The following is a 22,865-nucleotide window of genomic DNA, read 5'->3' on the forward strand; positions in this document are numbered from 1 at the left end:
ATCACTATCCACTTCCAAACATTTACAATCAACCTAAATAGAAATTCTGCACAAACTAATCATCTGCTCCCCATTTTCTATCCCCATTCTTACAGCCTAGCAGCCTACATTCTAGATAATAATTTATGAGCATGCTCATTATGATTAGCTCATATCAGTGATACCATAGAATATTTTTCCTTATGTGTCTGGCAAGGTCCTAGAGGTTCATCTATGTTGTTGCATGAATCAAGACAGCATTCCCTCTTAGAGCTGAAAATTATTCCATTGTACGTATATACCACATTTTGTTTATCCATTCATTGGTTGACGGATACTTAATTTGCTTCGATCTTTTGGCAATTTTGTATAATGCCACTATAAACATTGGTGAGCAACTGTCTATTCACACCCCTGCTTTCAGTTCTTCTAGGTAGATACCTAGTAGCAGGACTGCCTAATGATATGGCAATTCTACATGTAGCTTCCTGAAGAACCACCACAGTGTCTTCTATAGTAGCTATACCACTTTACATTCCCGCCAGCAATGAATGAGTGTTTCTATTTCTCCACAGCCTCCCTGACACTTGTAATTTTCTGATTTTTCAATAGCGGCCATTCCACCATATATGAAGGGGTATCTCACTGTGGTTTTGATTTGCATTTCTCTAAGAGCCAGTGATGTTGAACATCTTTTCATGAGCTTTTTAGCCATTTGTATCGCCTCTTGGGAGAAATGAATATTCATGTCTTTTTGCCATTTTTAATTGGGTTGTTTGTCTTTATTATTTGAGTTGTAGGATTTCTTTATATATTCTGTATATTAAACCCTAAACAGATATGTGGTTTCAAAATATTCTCTCCCATTAGATAGGCTGCCTTTTCATTTCTTAAAGTCCTTTGTGGCACAAAATTTTTAATAACTCTGAGGAGGTCTTATTTATCTATCTTTTCTTTTGTTGTTTGTGCTTTGGGTATAAAATCTAAGAAACCTCTGCCTACCACAAGATCTTGAAGACGCTTCCCTACATTTTCTTCTAGGAGTTTTATAGACCTGGTTTTTATATTCAGGTCCTTGATACACTGAGTTAATTTTTGTGTAAAACTCATTCTTCTGCCTATGGATATCCAGCTCTCCCAGCATCATTTGTTGAAGAGACTATTCTGCCCGGGGTGAATAGACTTGGCAACCTTGTCAAATATCAACACATGCAAGGGTCTATTTCTATCAATTCCAATGGCCAATACATCTATCTTTATGCCAGTATAATATTGTCTTGACCACTGTAGCTTTGTACGAGTTAAAGCCTTTTTTTTTTTGAAGATGCTTTTGCTATTCAGAGCCTCTTACTATTACAAATAAATTTGATAATTTGCTTGTATATTTATGCAAAGTAGGCTGTTGAAATTTTGATTTGGATTGTACTGAATCTGTAAATCAACTTGGGTAAAACTGACATGCTAACAATATTTAGTCTTCTAATCCATGAATACAGAATATCCTAGCATTTATTTGGTTCTTATTTAATTTCTTTTAGCAATGTTTTATCAGTTTTCTGTGTACACAGAAATCCTTTGCATCCTTGTTAAATATATTCCTGGATATTGGATCATTTTAGTTGCTCTTGTGAATGGAATTTTTTCTTGATTTCCTCCTCAGGTTGTACATTACAGTGTATAGAAACACCACTGTTTTTTTCCACGATGATTTTATATTCCGTCACTTTGCTGAACTCGTTTATTAACCCTAGTACCTCCATTGTAGACTTTTTGGTATTTTCTATTTATATGACTATGTCATTTGCAAATGTGCCGTTTTTATTTCTCCTTCCCAATTTGGATGCTGTTTGTATCTTTTGCTTGCCTTGCTACTCTAGCTAGAAGTTCTAGCACAATGTTGAATAATAGTGGTGACTGCAGGCATCTTGGTCTTGTTCTAGATCTTAGAGGGAAAGCTTTTGGTCTTTCACCTTTGAGTACAATGTTAGCTGTGGGATTTTCATATATGTTCTTCATCACGTTGAGAAACTCTCTTTCTATTCCGATCTTTAGAAGTGTTTTTATCAAGAAAGGATGCTGGGCCTTGTTAAATGTCTTGCTATGTCAATAGAGATGATTGGTTTTTCCCCTTCGAGTTGTTAATGTGATGTACTACATTGGCTGGTTTACTTGTGTTAAACCCCTTGCATATCTGGAATAAAACCCATTTGATTATAGCGTATAATTATTTTAATGTGTTGCTGGATTCAATTTGAAAATACCTTATTCAGGATTGTTGCATCAATATTCATTAGAGAAAACTGGATTATAATTTTCTTTTCTTCTGGTATCCTTAACTGGCTTTGGTATTAGGGTGATGTTGACTTCCGAGAATGAGATAGTGTTCTCTCCCCTTCAATTTCTTGGAAAAATTTGAGCAAGACTGGTATAAATTTTCCTTGGAATGACTGGTAGAATTTACCTGTGCCATCTGGTCCTGGACATTTCTTTATTGGGAAATTTTTAATGACTGATTCAATCTCTACTTGTAATTGGCCTGTTGATGTTTTCTATTTCTTCTAGAATTAGTATAGGTTGTTGGTGTGCTTCTAGGAATTTATCCATTTCATCTAAGTTTTATTTGTTGTTCATTATATTTTCTTATAATCCTTTTTATTTCTGTGGGGTCAGTAGTGAGGTCCCCTTTCTCATTAATGATTTTATTTGCATTTTCATTCTTATTTTTCTTTGTCAATCTTGCTAACAGTTTGTAAATTTTACTGATCTTTTCAAAGAGCCAACTTGTGGTGGTGTTTATTTCTCTCATCTTTTTTATTCTCAATCTCATTTATCTCTGCTCTTTTTTTTGTTATTTTTTTCCTCTGTTTGCTTTAGGATTAGTTTACTGTTCTTTTTCTAGTTCCTCTAAGTATGCAGTTAAGTCTTTGATTTAAACTCTCTCTTCTTTCTAATGTAGGCCTTTTAGGTCTATGAATTTCTCTCGCAGCACTGCCTCCACTGCATCCTATAAGTTTCAATATGTTATGTTCTTGCTTTCATTCATCTCAAGGTATTCAGTGATTTCTTTTGCAATTTTTTCTCTGACCTTTTGATTGTTTATGTGCGAGTTGTTTAACCTTCATATACTTGGGAATTTCAAGTTCTCCAGTTATTAATAATTTCCAGCTGCATTCTATTATGGTCAGGGGAAGTACTTTGTATAATTTCTAGCTTTTCAAATTTGGTAAAGCCATTTTGTGGCCCAACATGTGGTCTATTCTGGAGAATAATCCATGAGCATTTGAGAAGAATGTGTATCCTACTGTTCGGGGATACAATGTTGTGTATATGTTTTTTAGATCTGGTCCTTTAATCATATTCAAGTTATATTACCTTATTATCAGTCTACATGTTGTCTCTTGATGAGAGTGTTGTATTGAAGAGTCCAGCTATTGTAGAGATGTCTCTTTCTCCCTTCAGTTTTTCTAGTATTTGCCTTATATATTGTGGGGCATCTTGGGTAAGTGCATACATATTAATGACTTTTTGTTGATGGAGTGCCTCTTTTATTAATAATATACAGTGTCCTTCTTCATCTCTTATAACAATTTTGCATTTAAAAAAGATTTTGTCCAATAGCAGTATAACTACTCCAGCTCTATTTTTAATTAATATTTGCATGGGATATTTTTTCTAACCTTTCACTTTCATCCTGTTTGTGCCTTTGGATCTAAGGTGAGTTTCCTATTGATAATATATAGTTGGAGCATACATTTTATCCATTCTGCCAATCTGTGTCTTTTTACTGGGGAGTTTAACCCCTTAACATTCAATGTTATTACTGAAAAGAAAGTAATTACTTCAGCCATTTTACCTTTGATTTTACATGTCATATGCTATGTTATTTGTCTCTATTTTTACCCTTTAAGTTACCATTTCTGATAATCTTCATTTCTATACTCTACTTCAACCCTCTCTCTCCTATCTTTTCCTTTTAGTCTAGAGAACTCCCTTTACTACTTCTAGTAGGGTAGAACTCTTTTTGACAAACTCTCAGTTTCTGTTTATCTGTAATATATTAAACTCTCCATTATTTTTGTAGGAGTTTTGCTGGATAAAGAATTGTTGGCTGGCAGTTTTCCCCTTTCAGTACATTAAATATATCATACCACTGCCTTCTCGCCTATAAGGTTTCTGCTGAGAAATCGGCCCTTAATCAGACAAGGGAACCACAATAATGGTTCACAATAGTGGTTCCCTTGCATGTGACAAATTGCTTTTCTCTTGCTGCTTCTGGGATTTTGTCTTTATTTTTGGCATTTGACATTCTAATTAGTATGTGTTAGGATTTATTCTGTTTGGAATACTTTGTGCGTCTTGGACATGTATATTTATGTCTTATTCATAAGAGTTGGAAATTTCTAGCCATTATTTCTTCAAATATTTTTTCTGCCCCTTTTTCCTTCTCTTCTTTTTCTGGGACATGCATGACAAACATGCTTGTGTGTTTCATGCTGTCAAGCAAATCCGTGAGACCCTGCTCAATTTTTTTTACTCTTTTCTCTATCTTCTCTTCTGTCTATAAGATTTCAATTATTCTGTCCTCTAGTTGTCTAATTCTTTCTTCTGTCTGTTCAAAGCTGCTTGTGTACCTCCAGTGCATTTTTAATCTCTTTTATGTGCCTTTGATTCCCATAATTTCTGTTGTTTCTTTTTATATTTATAGATTCTTCCTTATACTCACCAATGTCTTCTTAATATCTTCATCTCTTTAGCCATATTTTCCTTCATCTCCTTGAATTGATTTAAGTGATATGCTTGAACATCATTGATTAGTTAATCAAATTCTGCATCTCAGAAATTTTTGTTTTTGTTCCTTTGACAGAGCCACATCTTCCTGTTTCTTAGTATGGCTTGCAATTTTTTGCTGATGTCTAGGCATCTGATTATCTTGATGAGTTTACTCTGAAAGTCAAGTCTCTCTCTCTCTCTCTTGCCTAGGGTTTTACTGTTGATTAGCTTTGTGTTTAAACTCTTCTTTGACACTTGGTACAACTTATTCTGGACTTTTATAATTGCCTGTATTTAATTGTTTAGATTTTTCTAGCTCTTCTTCATCTGATTCTTGCCTTGGACATGTGCTACAACTTCAAAGATTGCAATATTTGTGTAAGTGTTTCACCTAGGAGAATGCTTCCTTTCCTCTGTTCTTTCTTTGGGAATCTTAACCTGTTTGTTTTTGTTTTGCTTCTTTAGTTTTTTTTAAACTCTCCTTTCCTTACCACTAGTCGCCTACTAGGGCAAATTCTGTAGGAGGTTTAACCTGGAGAGGCATTTCCCAAGCCAGTCTTTCTCAGCCAAAACACTACCAGGAAGGAGGTGCGGAGCAGCTCCAAAGAGCCCTGGGGGGAGGGGAAGGAAAGACATTGAAGCCTTTCTGATAACTCTCCAAAGCTGTGCTTTCCTGGGCTGTCCAGCAGATGGCACTCTCCTAAAGACTGTTCCTGCAGCCCTGAAATGGTACTAGGTCTATAAACTTCTGCTGCCTCTACCCTTGTCAGGGCAGGCTTGAAACAATGGCCATGACTTCCATTCTTATCTGAGGCAGGCTGAAACAGCAGCTCAGAGCCAGGACCTAGTGATCTGAATTTGCTGACCAATAACCTAGATCAGTACTCAATTTTGCCCTGCCCATGTCCCTTCCATGTCCCTCTCCATCTGCAGGGCCACCAGGGACCAGACCTTGAAGTGGTCCTGCCTCAAAAGTGGAGATGGGTGCTGGCATCTGTCACAGAGCAAGGTACTCAACTGCAGTTTCTCAGCCTTTCTGAAGCACTCTTCCCTGATGCTGTGGAGTGTTCACCCGCCTCTGGAGCCCCAGTGGCAGGTGTTTCAGACAGTTTCTGCCTGTCCACTAGCTGTTCTGGAGGAGTGAGTCCTGGAGATCCCTACTTTGCCATCCTCCCAAAACTCCCCCGAAAGACCGCTCCATATGCCTTCTATTTCTCTCCATTTCTACTTCCCATGTGCTTGTCTCTTCCACAAGAGAAATGATAGGCATAAATATTTTAGGGCCTAGTGATTTATCTAAGTTTATTTTCATTCCTTTTGCTGAATTTTTATTTCAAGTAAGTAACTTTCTAACCTGAGATTTTAGATTGGGCCCACTCCTTACCCTCCCTGACACTAAAATACTTCCCAGTTAAATGTTCAGTTTTATTCTATGTATTTAATTTGGGAAAGTCTGTGATTTATGTTATAAATGACATAAGATATTCTGAGATAGGCTGTGAGTGGAACTCATGAGAAGCTCATCACCCTAGATACTACTTCAAGACACACAGATGAAAAGAAAAGGGAAACAGATTACTAACCCTATGCCGGTGGCAGGTCTCTAGGGAGAGCAGTGCTGTGGGTTAGATGTGTGTCTCAGAGCCTGTGCCAGCTGTTATTTTGGCTTCTGTCACATTGTTGCATACATTTGAGAATTTGCCTGCCCCACTCCCAATTTATAGCATCCTATAAATTGAAATTTCCAGCGAAAAGTCTGCATCAGTCATCTTTGTATCTCTAGCACCTAGCCTAGTGTCTGCTGGGTGCTGCCAGCCTCCTACATTAACAACTATTAGTATGGTCATCAGAATAATGGCCTGCCAAAGACATTTACATCTCAATCCCCAAAACCTGTGAATCTGTTACCCTATGTGGCAAAAGGGACTTTGCATATATGACAAAGATCAAGGATCTTGAGATCATCCCCCATCATGTGGGTGACCCAATGTAAGAGGGAGGCTAAGGATCAAAGTCAGAAAAATAAGATATGATGATGGAACAAGTGGTTGGAGTGGTGTTCTCTGAAGGTGGAGAAGGGGGCTACCAGCCAAGAAATGAAGGCAGCTGTAAGAAGCTGAAAATGACAAGGAACCACATTCTCCCTTGAAGTTTTTAGAAGCAGCACGGACCTACCAACACCTTGATTTTAGACTTGTGATCTCCAAAACTTAAAAGAATGAATATGTGTTGTTTTAAGCTACTAAATTTGAGGTGATTTGTTACAGGAGCAATAGGAAACTAATGCATTTAAAGCATATCAATAATTATTTGAATGAATAAATGAATGAATGAATGAATGAATGAAGAGAGCTCTAGATAGAAAATTGAAAGTCTCCCATCCAGACTTAGATATCAGTTGGGTATCTTTGGCCAATAATTTAACGTCTCTGGACTTCAGCATAAAAGCTAAGGCTGTGAAGTCAGATTGACCAGAGTTTGAATCCCTCCCTTCTTGGCTCCTTCTCGGCTGTGTATCACTGGCGAGTGCTTCCTTCCCTGAGCCTCATAGGACTTCATCTATAAGTCAGGGATAGTGACAGTACCTCCTTGACAGGATTGTTTTATCGGGCACATTTTATGGAGCTCTGAACTAGGCAATTTGAAATCATGGTCACAGAAATATGTTATTAATGTTACTTCATGCAAGTAACTTCGAAATAATGCAAAATCCCCAAACTTAAAAAAGTCAAGAAGTGCACAATGGCAAGGTTGGCAAACTATAAACCACTGCTTGTCATATAGTGGGGAACTTTGGCTGCTGAGCAGAAACACCCCTATCCTTTGAGAGAATCCACATTGAATGAGACAATTTATAAATTATACAAGAAACAAATTATGAGAGGTCTTCAGGACATGGCCCTTGAACAGAGTATGACCACTTTTTAATGCATGCAAAACAATTAGCATGATCCTGGACCAGAGAAAACAATTACTCCCCTTTTATAATAAAAGCCACAGAACAAATGCTTCCATAGTGGAAAACAAAACTTTCCCATGGGCCTAAACTCTACATGAGTCTCTGGCTCCTTTCAAAGAAATCTTATAAGCTAGAAAATCTGATTCAGGTGTGCTAATGACATCTGGATTATGATGCAATAAATTTTCCAAGCCCATATCTGAAACACAGAATCTGGCTTCTGGGACATGTTAACTATGTGCTCCATCAGCATCCACATGTGCTTCTTCAAGCTTATTTTGCAACTAATTTTGCAACTTTTGGTCTTATTGAGAACACTAAAACTTGTGCGCTGGAGGGACCTCTCTTGACTCTGCGCTGCCCAGCAGCTCTACTATTTCCCTTCTCTCTGTTCTTGTTTCTTGAATGTCCAGAGCCTGAGGCTGTATCTAGTGGGATCCTAGAAGATCCATAAGTACTTGTTGAATGTCTAAATGCCCTTTACGGTTCAGGTAGCTCATGTTCCTCTTCCAATTAGGGCAACCTCTGAAAAATCCCTTCTGTGAGGCATTCTTTCAAGTCAATAACTGTCATTTCCCTAGAGGAAAGAACTAATTTTCCAAATGGAAGAGACTGAGTTAAGGAGAGGAAATAGTTTTAAAACACATTTTTTTAAAGCGTCTGTTTTTCCAAGTAGCTTCCAGTTTCACAAATTGAATTCTAATGATAACGTGAAATGTCGACACCACGGATTTGGCTAATGACTTGTGGAGAGATTAAAAAGGAATGATCAAAAGAAACAAGAATGTGATGAAACAGAACCACACTGCAGAGATTAAGGAAAGCACAAGAGTGATGCCAATGTATTTAGTTCCAATGAAGCCTGGTGTCACCTGTGAAGGGACCAAAAAAATGACATTTAAGATGCAGATGACTCTTTCAGATTCACAGGGCCACCAAATGCAGAATCAAGTCCATTTTTTCTTATAACTGCACCTTTTTACCAAAGCAGGTATAATATATAAGGGGGATTCATAGCTGGAGGGATCTAAAATTGAGGTCCTAACTTTTTAACCTACCTCTCTCATCGGGAAAAACTAAGCACACACTTCTAGTTAAAGACTACCCTGTGAAGAAGAATCTAAACACTTCTCTTAGGAATGGATTTGAGTGTTTTTATGAAGCTAACTTTAAACTCTTCTGGGGTCACTTAAGCCCCCTCCCTGCTTTGTTTTCACTGAGGATGGACAACTGTGCTCCGGAACTTATACCATAGCTCCATATATATTTCAGGAGTCAACTCTCTAAGATACAGCCTTAAGACTAAATACCCCTAGATTGCTTTATATAATACTTTGACTTTTATTATCAGACTCCTCCCAATCCTCTTCAGAAACAAGTTGGGTTGCAGAGACCTGAACCAAATGCAAAACTCATGAATTCAGGCATGCTAGGACAAAATTATCTTTATCCAGCTGGGCTCCTGTGCCTGCCTCCCCAAACCCACTTGCTTTTTCGCCTGTGAAAATCTAGGACTGGCTCGTGATTACCTCTAATTTCTGCCCACTTCCTTGCTCTCCTTAGTTTGTTTTAGCTCTCCACATGTAACTTTACAATATGTTGTATCTATTTGTGAATATAAGTGATTCTCATTAAAAGTCTAAATGTATCTAAACAGACTATGTTGGGGATTGACAGGTACCCCCATTAAGGATATGTGGAAATCCTAATCCCTAGTACCTCAGACTGCGATTATATTTGTAAATAGGATCATTGCAGATATAATTAGTTAAGATGAGGTCATCCCAATACAACACTGTCTTACTTAACTTAGCTTTATTGTATGCCTTTAAATTGGGTAGAATGCAATATTAGGGGTCAATAAAGAGGGAGACAAGAGGTATAGGACGTTTGGTGTTTTCTTTTTATTTCTTTCTCTGGAGTAATGCAAATGTTCCAAGATTAATCATGATGATAAATGCATAACCATGTGATGATAATGTGAACCATTGATTGTATTCTTTGGATGGATTGTATGGTATATGATTGTATCTCAACAAAATTATATTTGAAAAAAAAGGAGAGGTCATCCTCGAAGGGCTTAGCTTTAATCTACTCTCATCTGTGTTTTTATAAGAAATGAAGACGGAGGCACACAGAGGGAAGACGGCCATACGAAGATGGAGGCAAAACTGGAGTTTTGCTGCTACCAGCCAAGGAATACCTATGAACATCAGAAGCTGGAAGGGAGAAGGCAGGATTTGTCCTGAGCCTTTGAAGAGAGCAGGACCCTACCAATAACTTGATTTTGGACTTCTAGCTTCCAGAACTGGTGAGACAATAAATTTCTGTTGCATTAAGTCACTCACTTTGTGGTAATTTATTATGGCAGTCCTAGGGAACTAATACAGACTGCCTATTCTACTCCTGATGCATTCTCCTTTCCCATTCTTCCAGAGCCTTCTCATTTGTGCCTCCAACTTAAATCATCCTCAGATTAGATGTCCTGCTTCTGGCTTGGCCGCTTTGCTAAAATGTTGAAGAACCCTTGGATAAGTGCTATCAGGGAAGAAGAGGACTCGTTACTTCATTAACAGCATGCTCCCTGTTGATCTCTTCTGGGCTCCACATTGCCCAAGGTGTAGGGCCAGACTAAGAGCATAGTATACAAACTCTGACCCCATCCAGTTCATCCATGCATTCTCAGCCTCACTGTCCAACATTTTATTTCACCAGGCCATTATCCAGGTACCTGGAGCTTCTCATGCTCAGTAGAGTGAGTCTGCCATAAAAACTGACACCTCTGGACCTTTATCTAGGCTTTCCCTCTCCAGGAACACCCTTCCCTGGCTCTGCGTTCTTCGGGCCCACCTCAAGTGTCACACCTCTGGGAAGGCGTCTTCCACAATCTAGTCATGGTGAATCACTCTCTCCCCTGTGTTCCCAGAGAATGCTGTCGATGCCTTTCTCATAGCCCTTAACACAGAGGATTATAAGAGAATTTCATATGTCTCCCTGCTTCACTATAAACCTATTTGTGCATCCCCCCTACCACCAAATATAGCACTTGTTTCATAGAAGGAGTTCAGAAATGAATGAGTTGCACAAAATGCACATGATTCCAGAGGTGACTGGATGGTTTCCAGCTCTGGAGTCTGAACCATATATTTATCTCTGGTCATGAGGACCAAACTACAGAAACAAGAAAAACAAGCCTGAGAGTAAGAAGCATGCTGTACCTGATAGAACATTATATTAATGCTTTCTTCTTTTTTCTGCTCTGGAGGTCCTTGACTCTGCAATAGATTTCGTACTGTTTCTTCCATCCTGAGAAACAAAATATGAAGAATTCCATTAAAGAAGGTTTCCTATTAGCATGGATCTTGTTCAGTTAGCAGAAACTATTCTTCAAATTGCATTTCCCAACCTGAAACCTAGAAGTTCCTTTTATCTCCTCTCTTCTTCATCTTCTATATTAAGAATCTTCTATGAAGCCCTTTCAAATCACTCCTCAGAATGTCTCTTTGAGTTCTCGCCTTTTCTTTCCCATTCAGGTCCCTGTCCTTGGCCTCCACATCTGTACTCACACAGATGTCTTCCAAATAGCCCTCTTCACTTTCCAATGTTCCCTTTTAATTTGATACAATGCCACTACATTCATCTTTTGTAACAACATTTGGATTTTTAAAATTAAAAAAAAGTCACATAATGCATTCTCTTTATTAATATAGTCATATTTTTCCGTGGTGGTCCCTCATTGTTAGGACATAAAGATGTACTTCATTCTTTCAACTACTATCTAGTATTTCATACTGTGAATGTACCTTCAGATAGTTAATCATTCCCCATTGGTGGAATTTAAGTTAGCTCAAAATCTGTTCTATTTCAAACAGCAAACCTCTTCATACATGTATCTTTGTGCACATTTATGAGTATTTCTATAGAGTAATGAGTAAAGCCAACACTCATTGTTATTTCCAGGCTTTCGCTCATACTGTTACTGCTACTTGGAATGCCAATTCCCTTTTCCTCTTTTTTTTTCTTTTCATAGGCAGGCACCGGGAATTGAACCTAGGTCTCCAGCATGGTAGGCAAGAATTCTGCCACTGAGCCACCATCGCACTGCCCAATTCCCTCTTATCTTCCAATATCTCATCCATCTTTCAAAATCCATCACAAGTATCACATCCTACGAGACTTCTTTGGTCTCTCACTTGTTTGAATTCTTATAGCTCTTGATTTTATATCATTAATTCTATCACTCAAAATACCCTCACTTTAATATTGAAATAGCCCATATATGCGTGTCTTATTTTCTGAAGTGAATTTCAACATTTTGAATAGGACCATGTCATCTATTTTTTATATATCTTGCTCAGTAATAGGTAAAGTAGGTACTCAGTGGATACTTTTATGAATCCTTTGTTAATTTGTTAAAAAAAGGAAAGTACTGACTCTATGCCAGGGCCAGGATGCACTACGAATATTCAAATCTGTTTGAATGGCACTGTGCTTGGTCTTTACAGGAAAATTATTAGACCAGATCTTTGAGGGCAGAAGGCCTGAAGAGTAGGCCCAGAACATGGTGATCCCTTTCCCAGAACCCAGGTGGTTAACTTTTCCATTTTGATCCAAAGCTTATATTTTGGTGAATCAGTACAATACTAGCTTAAGAGAGTTGTGGAAGAAAGACTAATCCAGCTCCCTCCTCATACAGAGGGCTTCTAGCCCTGCAAAATCAGGGCTCAGGGAGACTTGTGAATTCCCTTAAAGGGCAAGGTCATTACAGTACCCAAGGAAGTGTAGTTCAAAATATCACCCCTTCAAATATGGCATCTGAATACTTAGCAACAGAGGGAAGAGATCTCAGGTGAACTGGTCTAGTCTAAACCTTGACTCTTAATTGAGGAAATTCTGCCCTTCACAGAGGATGGCACCAGGACCCATTCAGGCTTTAAATGAGACTGGGTGGGCATTGAGTATGGATGCTCAGAGAATGATTTGTGCCTGCACATTTATACAAGTTACCTCATCATGCATCCATACTAGAGAACAGAAGCTATTCCTTGTGTTTCCACAAATCTTATGATATTAATGACAACTCAAACTTCAATAGTACTTTTAATTTGTCAAAGAACTCTCTCATCTATTAATCACTATAATGTACTTTTTTTTCCTTTTGGGCATGGGCAGGCACCGGGAATCGAACCCAGGCCTCTGGCATGGCAGGCAAGAATTCTTCCTGCTGAGCCACTGTGGCTCGCCCCATTATAATGTGCTTTCAAAATAGCATCATGCCTATTTGGTAGATGAGAAAAAGCTGAGGGTCAGAGAGGTTAACTGACTTCCTTAAGGGATCATCATTAGTTGTATAGGAAGTTGGATTAAAACATTTTTATAGACTCTGAAAACATCACTCTCTTTCCACTAGACCTTATTTACATTCAGAGAAATGATTTTAAACGAGCAAGTCTTAGCTCCTAATTAGAAGCTAACTTAGTGAGCACCTATTGGATACTGAGCCCAAGAAGGTAACAATACAGTTCCTGGCCTCAGGTGAGTTTAAGACATGATAGAAGAGAGGAACTAAGCTTAGAAAGTCGGGGTGAAGAAATTATAAATGACGAAACAATACGTGATCAGAACCAATTTCTAATTCTCTATTTACTTGTATATAAACACAGACGATCTTTTGATTGGCACTAGAATTTCCAGATGTTCTTCCACATCTATCATAAACAAAGAAAGTAATGGGAATGGTTAACACCTGCCCGAATCACCCAGCTTGTTCACAGCAGATCCGGGACTAGCTTTCTGGTTTTCTAAATCTTTGTCTCCTTTCTTTCCTCTTTAGAACAGAGGCTGGAAATCAATCCTTATGCCATTCATTTATGAACATTTGGCCTAGATGCAGACCAATACATAGAACTAAGTGAACATGAAATCATTGCCTTTTTCTTTTTAGTAAGGTAAAATACATTTCTGTCTCACTACATAACTTGCTGAATTATTTCTTCTGTGCAATTAAAAGTTCTATGCACAAGTTGCTAGATCAAAAAGAAAAATATCTTTTCACCTTTCCCCCATTCTTCTTGGCATTATACTTAAGGGCAAAAAGAGGGGGTGGATGGAAGCTAAAACAATCTCAAGCAGGCCCAAAACCCTCAGTAATAAGAACACTTTTCTGGCACTTCTTCATGATTAATTAAAACCAATTACATCTCCAGCCTATAGCTTGGAACAGAATAGCAGAGACCCATCCCAACTCCTGGTAAAAAATTAAGTTGTCAACTCTTTTCATAACCTTTATGAATCCAGTCACAGAGAAAATGTTGTGAATCTGATGAGAATATATCCTTATTTATTCCCAGATGACATCTTCATTTTTTAATTCTCATTTAGCAAACTTCTCTGTTTATTTTCCCGAAAATCAACACCTATGAAGCATCATCCATTGTTATCTGATGCCCAATGACATTTACTTCATTGTATTATTTTGATAGTTGATGTATGAGGGTCTGTATTACTAGTCTGAACACAGAACAGCTCAACCATCTGCTTCCTAAATATGACTAAAAATAAGCCAATTCTTTCCTCCAGTTCAGATGTGGGCAGAGTTTGGTGGTGTGTGTGATTTTTTTGTTAAGTGGCTGTCTTGTTGCAATGTATCCTTAAATAGTGACCTCAATCAATGTCTTCTAGTTCCTTTTATTCCTCCCATCTAAGACTAAATCCTTTCTATCCCTAAATACTGGTCAAATTGCTGTCATAACTAAAGATATGTAGACCAAAATTATATTTAGTGGGATGTAATTAGTTCTAATTTATATTCAATAGACTATTTTTTCTTCCAATTAAGGCCCAACCCAAACCAGAGGGGGGAAAAGCACATGTATAAACAGTGTGTTTCAGATAACATAGGTATGAAAGCAGAAATTTGATTCAAACTAGATTCCATTTTTAAATGTACACATTATTTAATCAATAAACACTACAGTATTTCCCCTGAGGGAAGTTAAAGACATAGATTTTGTTTAAAAAGGGCACTAACCTAAAGTTAAGGAAATAGGATAGTAAGTAAAAATGCATGTGAAAAGTAGAATTTCAAAACCACCCCCAGGGCATGATGAGTAAGCCACAGCAACTAAACTCCCCCAGTGTCCATGAGTCCGCCTCTGTCTCAAGACCCCCTTCTTAAATGCCACAAATCACTGGGGTACTTCTCACTGGGTCTGCATCCGATATTCACAGAGAAGGTGAAATCCTTCTGGAAGGAAATGTCCAAAGATAGTGGTTTCCTGAACCCTTTCATGGCAAGAAACCACTTTACCATTCAGAACCTGATAATATCAGGAGCTGCTTTTTTTTTTTTTAAACACTTAGAATATAATTTGGTCCCTGGAGACCTCAATTTATTAAATAATACAGTACTATTAGTGTGGTAGATTGTATTATGTAACCCCAATTCAGACACATTCTTAAATCTTAATCTGCATCCCTGGGGATTGTGAACCTATTGACTCCCAAATTAGTTAAATCAAATTAGGGTGGGTCTTAATCTTTATTACTGGAAGCCTTAGAAGAAACAGGAAGCCAGAAATTGAAGAAGGCCATACAGTCAGAACCGGAAGTCATCAGAGCCAAAGAAATGAGAAGACACTGACATTGGATGAGAAGCAGAGATGTAAGCCAAGGAACCCCACGGGTTGCCGGATGCCAGCAAAAAACATGTTACGGACTGGGAGAAAGCAAGTCTGGCCAATATCGTGATTTTGGACTTCTTTTAGCCTCAAAACCATAAGTTAATAAAATCCCATTGTCTAAGCCAAAACCAGTTTGTGATATTTGTCATAATAACTTGGCAAATCAAGGTAATTAGAAAACTCCAGGGTACAGTAGGAGTTGTTTTTGCTTCCAACTTCTAAATGAAATATGACCTTTTCCCTATGCCATCCTTCTCTCTCCAAACCAGCCCTCTGTTTCAAAACCGACACTCTAAGAAGTGATCAGAGCATTAAACTGATGCATTTTTTCTTTTTTACTGCTATGAACAGATATTCAGTTTAGCACAATTTCAATATCTGACAGAAACAAAATAATACAGAAAGAGAACAAGTCACTTTCCCAAATTCAGTCTGTAATTGATGGAGCTCTTTCACTGAAAGCCGAACCAAGTCGTATTTTTGTTTTCAAGAAACATTTTAACAAGTATATTTGTTGACTGAGCAAGTGATGAATTGACAATGCAGTTAATAATGAAATTCCTTGCTAGTTCTTTCCGTTTGTTTGGTCACGTGAGAGGCTACAAGACCATCACTCAATGACCCCCACTAAAAGCTCACATCCTAGTCCTATCAGTTCATCTGCGCTGCGAAGTCCGTCAGGAACTGCTGCTGTGACTTGCAAATTGCTTTTCCTTGTCTTTCACTGTATTTGACTCCCAATCTTCTCACTTTGAGAAAGTGTGTCATTTTAAGCATGGGTACCACTATGATTCAACTTCATTTTAATAAGAGAAAGAAGGCAGCTGGGGTTAAAATAGAAAAAAAGGTTGAGGGTTTGAATCAGTGCAGAGCCTCTCCTTTACCTGGAGACTCTTGCCTATGAAAGCTTATGACATGATCCCACAAGGAGGATGGCATCTGTGATGGTCAATTGTATGTGTCAACTTGGCTAGGTCATGGTGCCCAGTTGTTTGGTCAAACACTATTCTAATATTGTTGTAAAGGTATTTTATAGATGTGTGTAACATCTATAACTAGTTGACATCTAATAAAGGAAGCTATCCTCAATATTGTGGGTGGAATCATCCAATCAGTTGAAGGACTTAAGAACAAGAACTATGGTTTCCAGAAGAAGATGAAATTCTGCCACAATGTCAACTCCCATCAGAATTTTTAACCTGCTGGCTTCCCCTACATATTCTGAACTCAAGACTTCAACATCAATTCTCATCAGAATTTCCATCCTGCCAACCTGCTCTACGGCTCTCAGACTTGCGAGCTACCATCCTCACAATCACGTGAGCCAATTTCTTAAAATAAATCTCCTTATATATATATGGTTCTGCTTCTCTGGAGAACCCTGAATTATACAGTATTCATCCTCCAAAGTCAATGGCCAAAATGAAGACAAGAGCTTTTTTCACCTTTTAGTCAAAGACAGAGTTATAATAATATACTAATTTTCGCTCATTGTATATCAGTGGGGTAGAGTTAAAAACTTCAAAAGCACTGCACCTTGGATGCTCAGTAGAAATAGAATTCATTTATTTTTTACATAACCAAATTAATCTTTTTCTTGAAACCCACATGCTCATTAGCATTAACTTCTGTCCCAAATCCTGGTTTAAGTACTAGACTCAGTCTAAAATGATGATATTTAAAATCCATTGAGAAACAGGAGTGTATCAATAAGAGACAATTATATATAAAGAACTGTAGTATGTGTATCTTACATTGGAATACTGTCCAACAATAAAAAGGAATAGCTGATACATGCAAGAATTTTGGAAAAACTTCAAAAATATTACGCCAAGTGAAAGAAGCCAGACACAAAAGACAACACACTGTATTATTTCATTTATATGAAATTTTAGAACAGGCATTAATTAATTGATGGTGAAAATTTTAAGAAGAGTGCTTGCCTTTGGGGGGCTGGGGAGACGGGAACAGAAAGTTACTGGGAAGGGACATGAAGGAACTTCCTGGGATGACAGCTGTGTTTGTAACTTGATAATGATTTAGATTGCAGTTGCCATGTCTTTGTAGGAATTTCTCATGTGATACATTCAAGATGTATGCATTTGTTCATATGTAAATTGCATGTAAAATATTTAAAGGAATTATGGAACTCTAGTTAATGATAAACATGCTCAAGTCTTTGAGGGTAAGTACAATGATATCTACAACTTACTTTGAAATTCATCAAAACAGTAAAATAGATTGGATGGATGGATGGATGGTTAGATGACTAGACATGCTAAAGCACAGAGCAAAATGTGAGGAGTAGGATCTCATTGATGGGTAAAGGGGTGGTCACTGTAAAACTCTTTCAGTTTTTTTCGTATGTTTAAAATGTTTTATAGGGGAAATTTTAGGCTGTATATATGTTACCAGAATAAATTTTTTTTTAAAAATTCCATGTGCCTGCACAAACAGTAAACCCTAACTTAAACCGTAGACTACAGTTAAAAGTACAATTATAAAATTAAAAACAAATACAATTTTAAAAATGTTTCATAACAAATTGTTAACAAACAGAGTTCACTTGTGCTGATCATTAATCTCTTGGATAAAAACATCTGCCCTCCCAGTGGGTGAGGCGCAAGCTGACATTTTTCCTAAGATGGTTTCGGTGCACACCGGTCTGGTTGTGGATCCTGGTCTCTGCAGAATAGGCTGACTTGGACATGTTTCATGCTACATCTGGAGAGGAGCACCTTGTCCATGTACTTGTTGCTGGTACTGAAGACATCTGTATCTGAAGGTTCGTTCTGAGGATCACAGAACCCCTGGTTTGTTTCCTCCGCCTCCAAACATGGCTGTGGGCTGCTTTTGCCCTGCCACAGCAGGCCCAAAAGGGGCTCACTGACTCCCAAATCAGCCTCTAAACTACACAGAATCAGAAGGCATCTTGGGAAAGCCAAAAAATCAGGGCCTCCTTTCTGCACAAGCAAACTGGACTGCCACGTGGATTTGACTATGGCCCAGTTGGTGAGGTATAGACAGAGGTGTGGTCCTTTTCCAGAATCCTAGTGGGAAAGCAGGGATCTAAGCACTCCTCCATCCTCCACGCAATCCACCATCTAAAGTGGCAGTTCCAATCTTCTTTGCTTTCTCCTTATCTTCCCACCACTGCCTTGCTGGAAAAGGGGTGGCCTCTCATTACTTCTCAGATATCATAATCTCATGCCTTCCCAAGAGCAAAATCTCTTGGCTACATCTATAAATGATGGGGAATTGAAATATTTTCCAAACAGTAGGAAAGTTCCATGAGCTAGGGGACATCTAGACTTGGTATTCTGTATGTTAAAGGCAGTAAAATGAAGTATTTTTATACTTAATGATCTTTATTTAAGACAACAGCCTGCTCACAAGGCCTGATCTTGTGGCTTAATCCTGTTTTGAAAAGTTGAATATTTCTTCATCCTCTTTGAATTCATATAGCCAACTAGGGAACAGTTCAGGTATTTCGAAAGGAAATCAGATATAGGTTTTAAAAAAATTTATTACTCTGTTACAAAATGTATAGCAGATACTGTCTGATTTAATCCTTACAAGCCCACAGGCTAGATATCACTATCACCATTTTCATTTTTTTCCTTTATATATATACTTGTTTATTTATTTTAAATAAAGAAATTGATGTTCCACAGAAATAAGGAACACATTTCTGGGTGGCATTGGCATTGGAAACAATGTTGGGTTCTAAAATGTATATCTTTTCTCTACTGTGTCACATCGGCATTCAAGCAAACATTTATGCCATGTTTAGGTAGGTGTATTTCCTATAATATCTGTATCAATGAGTTCTTATCTCTTGCAAATATTGTATTTGCTTTAATCCACCCCATTAGATTAAAATCATTCCACATCCAGATTCATGTACAATGACACATCCTAACACCTGTTATTTTTAGTATAGCTTTTTCTATAACCTGGGGTGCAAATAAATACCTTGAAAGTCATAAACAAGCCTCAGAGAAAGCTGGGCATTTAATAACAGCTATATATAGAAATATATGCCCTGGCCTTGGAGCACTTTCCATTCCACACAAATGCCACAGAAAATGTGTAGATGGCTTTTCTCCCTGAAGGGAGAAGCCCTTCCTTTGTGCTTTCTTAACACACTGTGCTCTCTTCTATCAGAGGATCTTATTAATGATCTGTGAGTTTCTTGAGGTCAGTGCCTCTCTTAGTTTTTATTTTATCCCCAGAAACAAGGCATAGCTGCCATTACAGGGTGGACATTCCATATATTCTTTCTGAATGAATGAACGAATCTATTATATTTTTCACTCATTCATTCCCCAATGCATTCCTTACAAATTGATATGTAGACATACCTGGTCAGAGAGATGCAGTGACAGGTAAGAAGTACCAACAAGAAGTCTTGAGCAATAACACTTGGGACTAAATCATGGGGACCCTAGATCATCAGTGAAGAAAAAAAAACAACTCTCAGAATTATCCCTCTTCGCATTACACTGAACGTCCAGCTGCTTCCTCTGTGGCTAGTTGGTTCATGAAGTTAAAGCATCACTTCCATGAAGCCAGGGTTCTAGGTTCAGTCCCTAGTCTGGATATTGCCCCACAGCCAGCTTCCCAGCAGATGAAGTTCTGCCAAAGCAGCCCCTGATGTACTGCCTTGGGGACAGGAGCCAAGAGAATTACCTTAACGAAGAAGATATTTTGCATTGCCTCCATATCATTTCTTTTTAAGTTTCTTTTTCTTATTCTACTTCCACTGCCTTCCTAGACAGCTCAGTCCTTCCTCCGACATTTTAATTGTAGTGCAAAGGCTTTCCTCAAGTTTGAGAGTGAAAAGAAAAGCTGACTAATTTTCAATTCCAAGAGGAAACAATTCATGTGGAAACTTTGCTGGTTTAGAACTGTGTTCCACCCAACTGCACTGATTTGCTTCCTTAGACAAATGAAAATTTCCTCACTTAGAAGTTAGCACATCTAAGCACATAAGCAGGGCCAATCCCCAGGTTGGCTGTGAGTTTGGTGATCTTACCTGTTTATCCCCACTGCAATAGTTAAGAACAGTAAATTCACAGCGAAGACAACTGAAAACCACATTTGAAATCAAAACTCTGGATAAATGTTGGAGGGCTAGGATTTCTTATTTCTTTCCTAGATGATATATATTTTTAATTCAGTACAAATTTTGCAAGAATTTTATAGTTCCCCAGAAACAACGGTGCTCTAATTCACATATGGGAATGCAATGCCATTCATAAACAGATCAAAAAGTGCTTGTCCAATTTGACTTTCTGCATTGTAGTCACCCTCAGGCCATCTCTGTGTGAGCAGAATATGACATAAATTTTCTCACAGGCAGGCTTTTGCTTCTCCCGCATGGGGAGCTCAGTGCATGGAGTGAGGCAGATTTGAAGAGGGCAGGGAGCAGCAATATACATTCAGAGGATAAGTCCCATTTTCAACATCCTGCATCTTAATATGAAAATATCAAGTGTTTTTGCTCAACTGAGGAAGAATGCAAAATTGAATGGATGCATGTGTTTGTAGAGTTCACATTCATCTGGGGAAAGAGAGATAAAGAGAGAGACAGAGACTATCCCATGTGAAAAGAGAATGCCAAAGAAGAGTACAACCTCACTAGCTTTCACTGCCCTGGGTTACACACTGAAGGCAGGAGCTTGTACTCTATCCTGAGAAGCCACAAGAGGTCTACGAAATGGGTCATTCCCCTAAACTGAAAGAGGATCATTAGTTCTTAGGTGTTGTATTAATGTACATAGTTAATATAATCTCCCATGTCTATTTTCCTAAGCTCATCTCAACTTTTAAACCTACCCTTTTAGTGTGTTTTTATGGACTGAATCACAGCCTCTGCAAAGAGGTGTTCAAGACCCAAACCCTGGGACTATGGATGTGAACCCATCTGTAAGTGGGGTCCATGAAGGTGTTATTTTTTAAGGCCAAACTGAATCACACTGGGCCTTAATCCAACATGACCGGAGACTTCATAAGCAAAGGAAGAGAGGGTGGGGAGAAACAGCCAATGACAGAAGTCAGTGGTTGAATTTTGAATTGCCAACAAGCCACCACTAGATGCTACAGATTTCAAGGAAAGCATGGATCTCTGACAGCTTGATCATGGACTTCAAGCCTCCATAGCGGTCAGACAATAATTTCCTGCTGTTTAAGACAACTTGTCTGTGCTGTCTGTTACAGCAGCCCTGGCAAACTAAGACACTATCCTAATGGAATTCTTCAAAATAAATAATATTCCACATACAAACACAGCTTTAGGTCCGTTTTTTGCTTTAAAAGCACATATGTTCTTTGAGTATGAAACTGCTCAAAAAACAATTAGAATTGTCAAGATGACTATTTTTAATATATATATAATATTTGGGGGGTAAATGTTCATAGCTCAGTATTCAAAGTTAGGTGGGACTTTGCAGACAGACCACTCCATTATTGGCCCTCAATATTTATTCTTATTGGCCTCTGTTGATAAGAATAATGAAAACATTTTGCTGTACCATGAGGATATACATTACATTTTAATTAGAGGCTGTTCCCTTTCCGAAAATTAATGTAACAACTTGGAGTCTCATTTTCCTCATTTTGTGAAATGAAAATTTTACAAATTTGCTTTAGTAGAGGAAAAATAAAATGTGGGCTGGACAATCAAGACAACACCTCTTAATGTGCTCTGTGCTTCCGTAAGTTTGAGAGAAAGCATGTATGCTTTAGTGTGCAAACTGAGGTTCATCTTAGGCTTCAGATACATTTCATATTTTCCCCACAGTCATATCTGGGCCCTTATCAGATGGTACTAGCCTCTTATGTGCAAAAAAGATCACACTGTGCTCTATTTGAAGTTTGAACCCAGATGAAAATGAAGAATTAAATGAAACCATTAGACTTTGTGTTCATTGGCATTGATACCTTGAATTTGATCCCCATTTTCTATATACTGATGAAAAATTTTTGTACTGTGACAGGTGTTTAATCATTAAAGCTCAGAGAGATCAAAGCAATAGTCCTATTGGATCTGAATAATGTCAGATGCAGATAGTAAATTGCTGGCATTAATCTGAAACTAATATTTCTGGAGAGGTGTGGGGGAAGGCCAGGGAAACCTAATTGGCCATATTTGAGATCAAATACTGTTAAATTATCTGGATAAGAAGGTTTAAGAGTGGTGAAGAGCTGCTTTAAGAACCCACAAATTATTTGAACACCATAATTACATAGAATCTTGAATAGAGCAAGAGATCCTGTTGGTTCATACAGGTTAGTATAATGTCACGATATATCCCAGAGAAATTTAGGCAGAGAATAAAAAAAGGATTTTCAAAGTTCCCACGGGGGACTGGGGAGAAAAGAGGAAATATTCAACTTCCCCATCTGGAGAAGTCCTGATTCTCGCAAGCAGTGGGGACAACCAATTAAACAGGCTGAACCCTTGTTCTTGG

General features: G+C 38.1%; 1 protein-coding gene across 14 annotated transcripts in view; it reads right to left on the reverse strand.

Moving 5' to 3' along the window:
• NCKAP5 (NCK associated protein 5) overlaps positions 1-22,865 on the reverse strand; it is a 1,072,936-nt gene that overhangs the window by 345,073 nt on the left and 704,998 nt on the right. For all 14 annotated transcript variants that reach the window (XR_013172672.1, XM_077153602.1, XM_077153594.1 and 11 more), the window contains one exon: positions 10,927-11,014. Coding sequence is in view for 13 of the 14 variants with exons in the window: in XM_077153602.1 (XP_077009717.1) it covers positions 10,927-11,014 (88 nt within the window). In the remaining variant the exon portion in view is untranslated. The remainder of the gene's footprint in view (positions 1-10,926; positions 11,015-22,865) is intronic.

This window comes from Tamandua tetradactyla, chromosome 3, assembly GCF_023851605.1.
Source record: "Tamandua tetradactyla isolate mTamTet1 chromosome 3, mTamTet1.pri, whole genome shotgun sequence".
NCBI classification, from domain to species: Eukaryota; Metazoa; Chordata; class Mammalia; order Pilosa; family Myrmecophagidae; genus Tamandua; species Tamandua tetradactyla.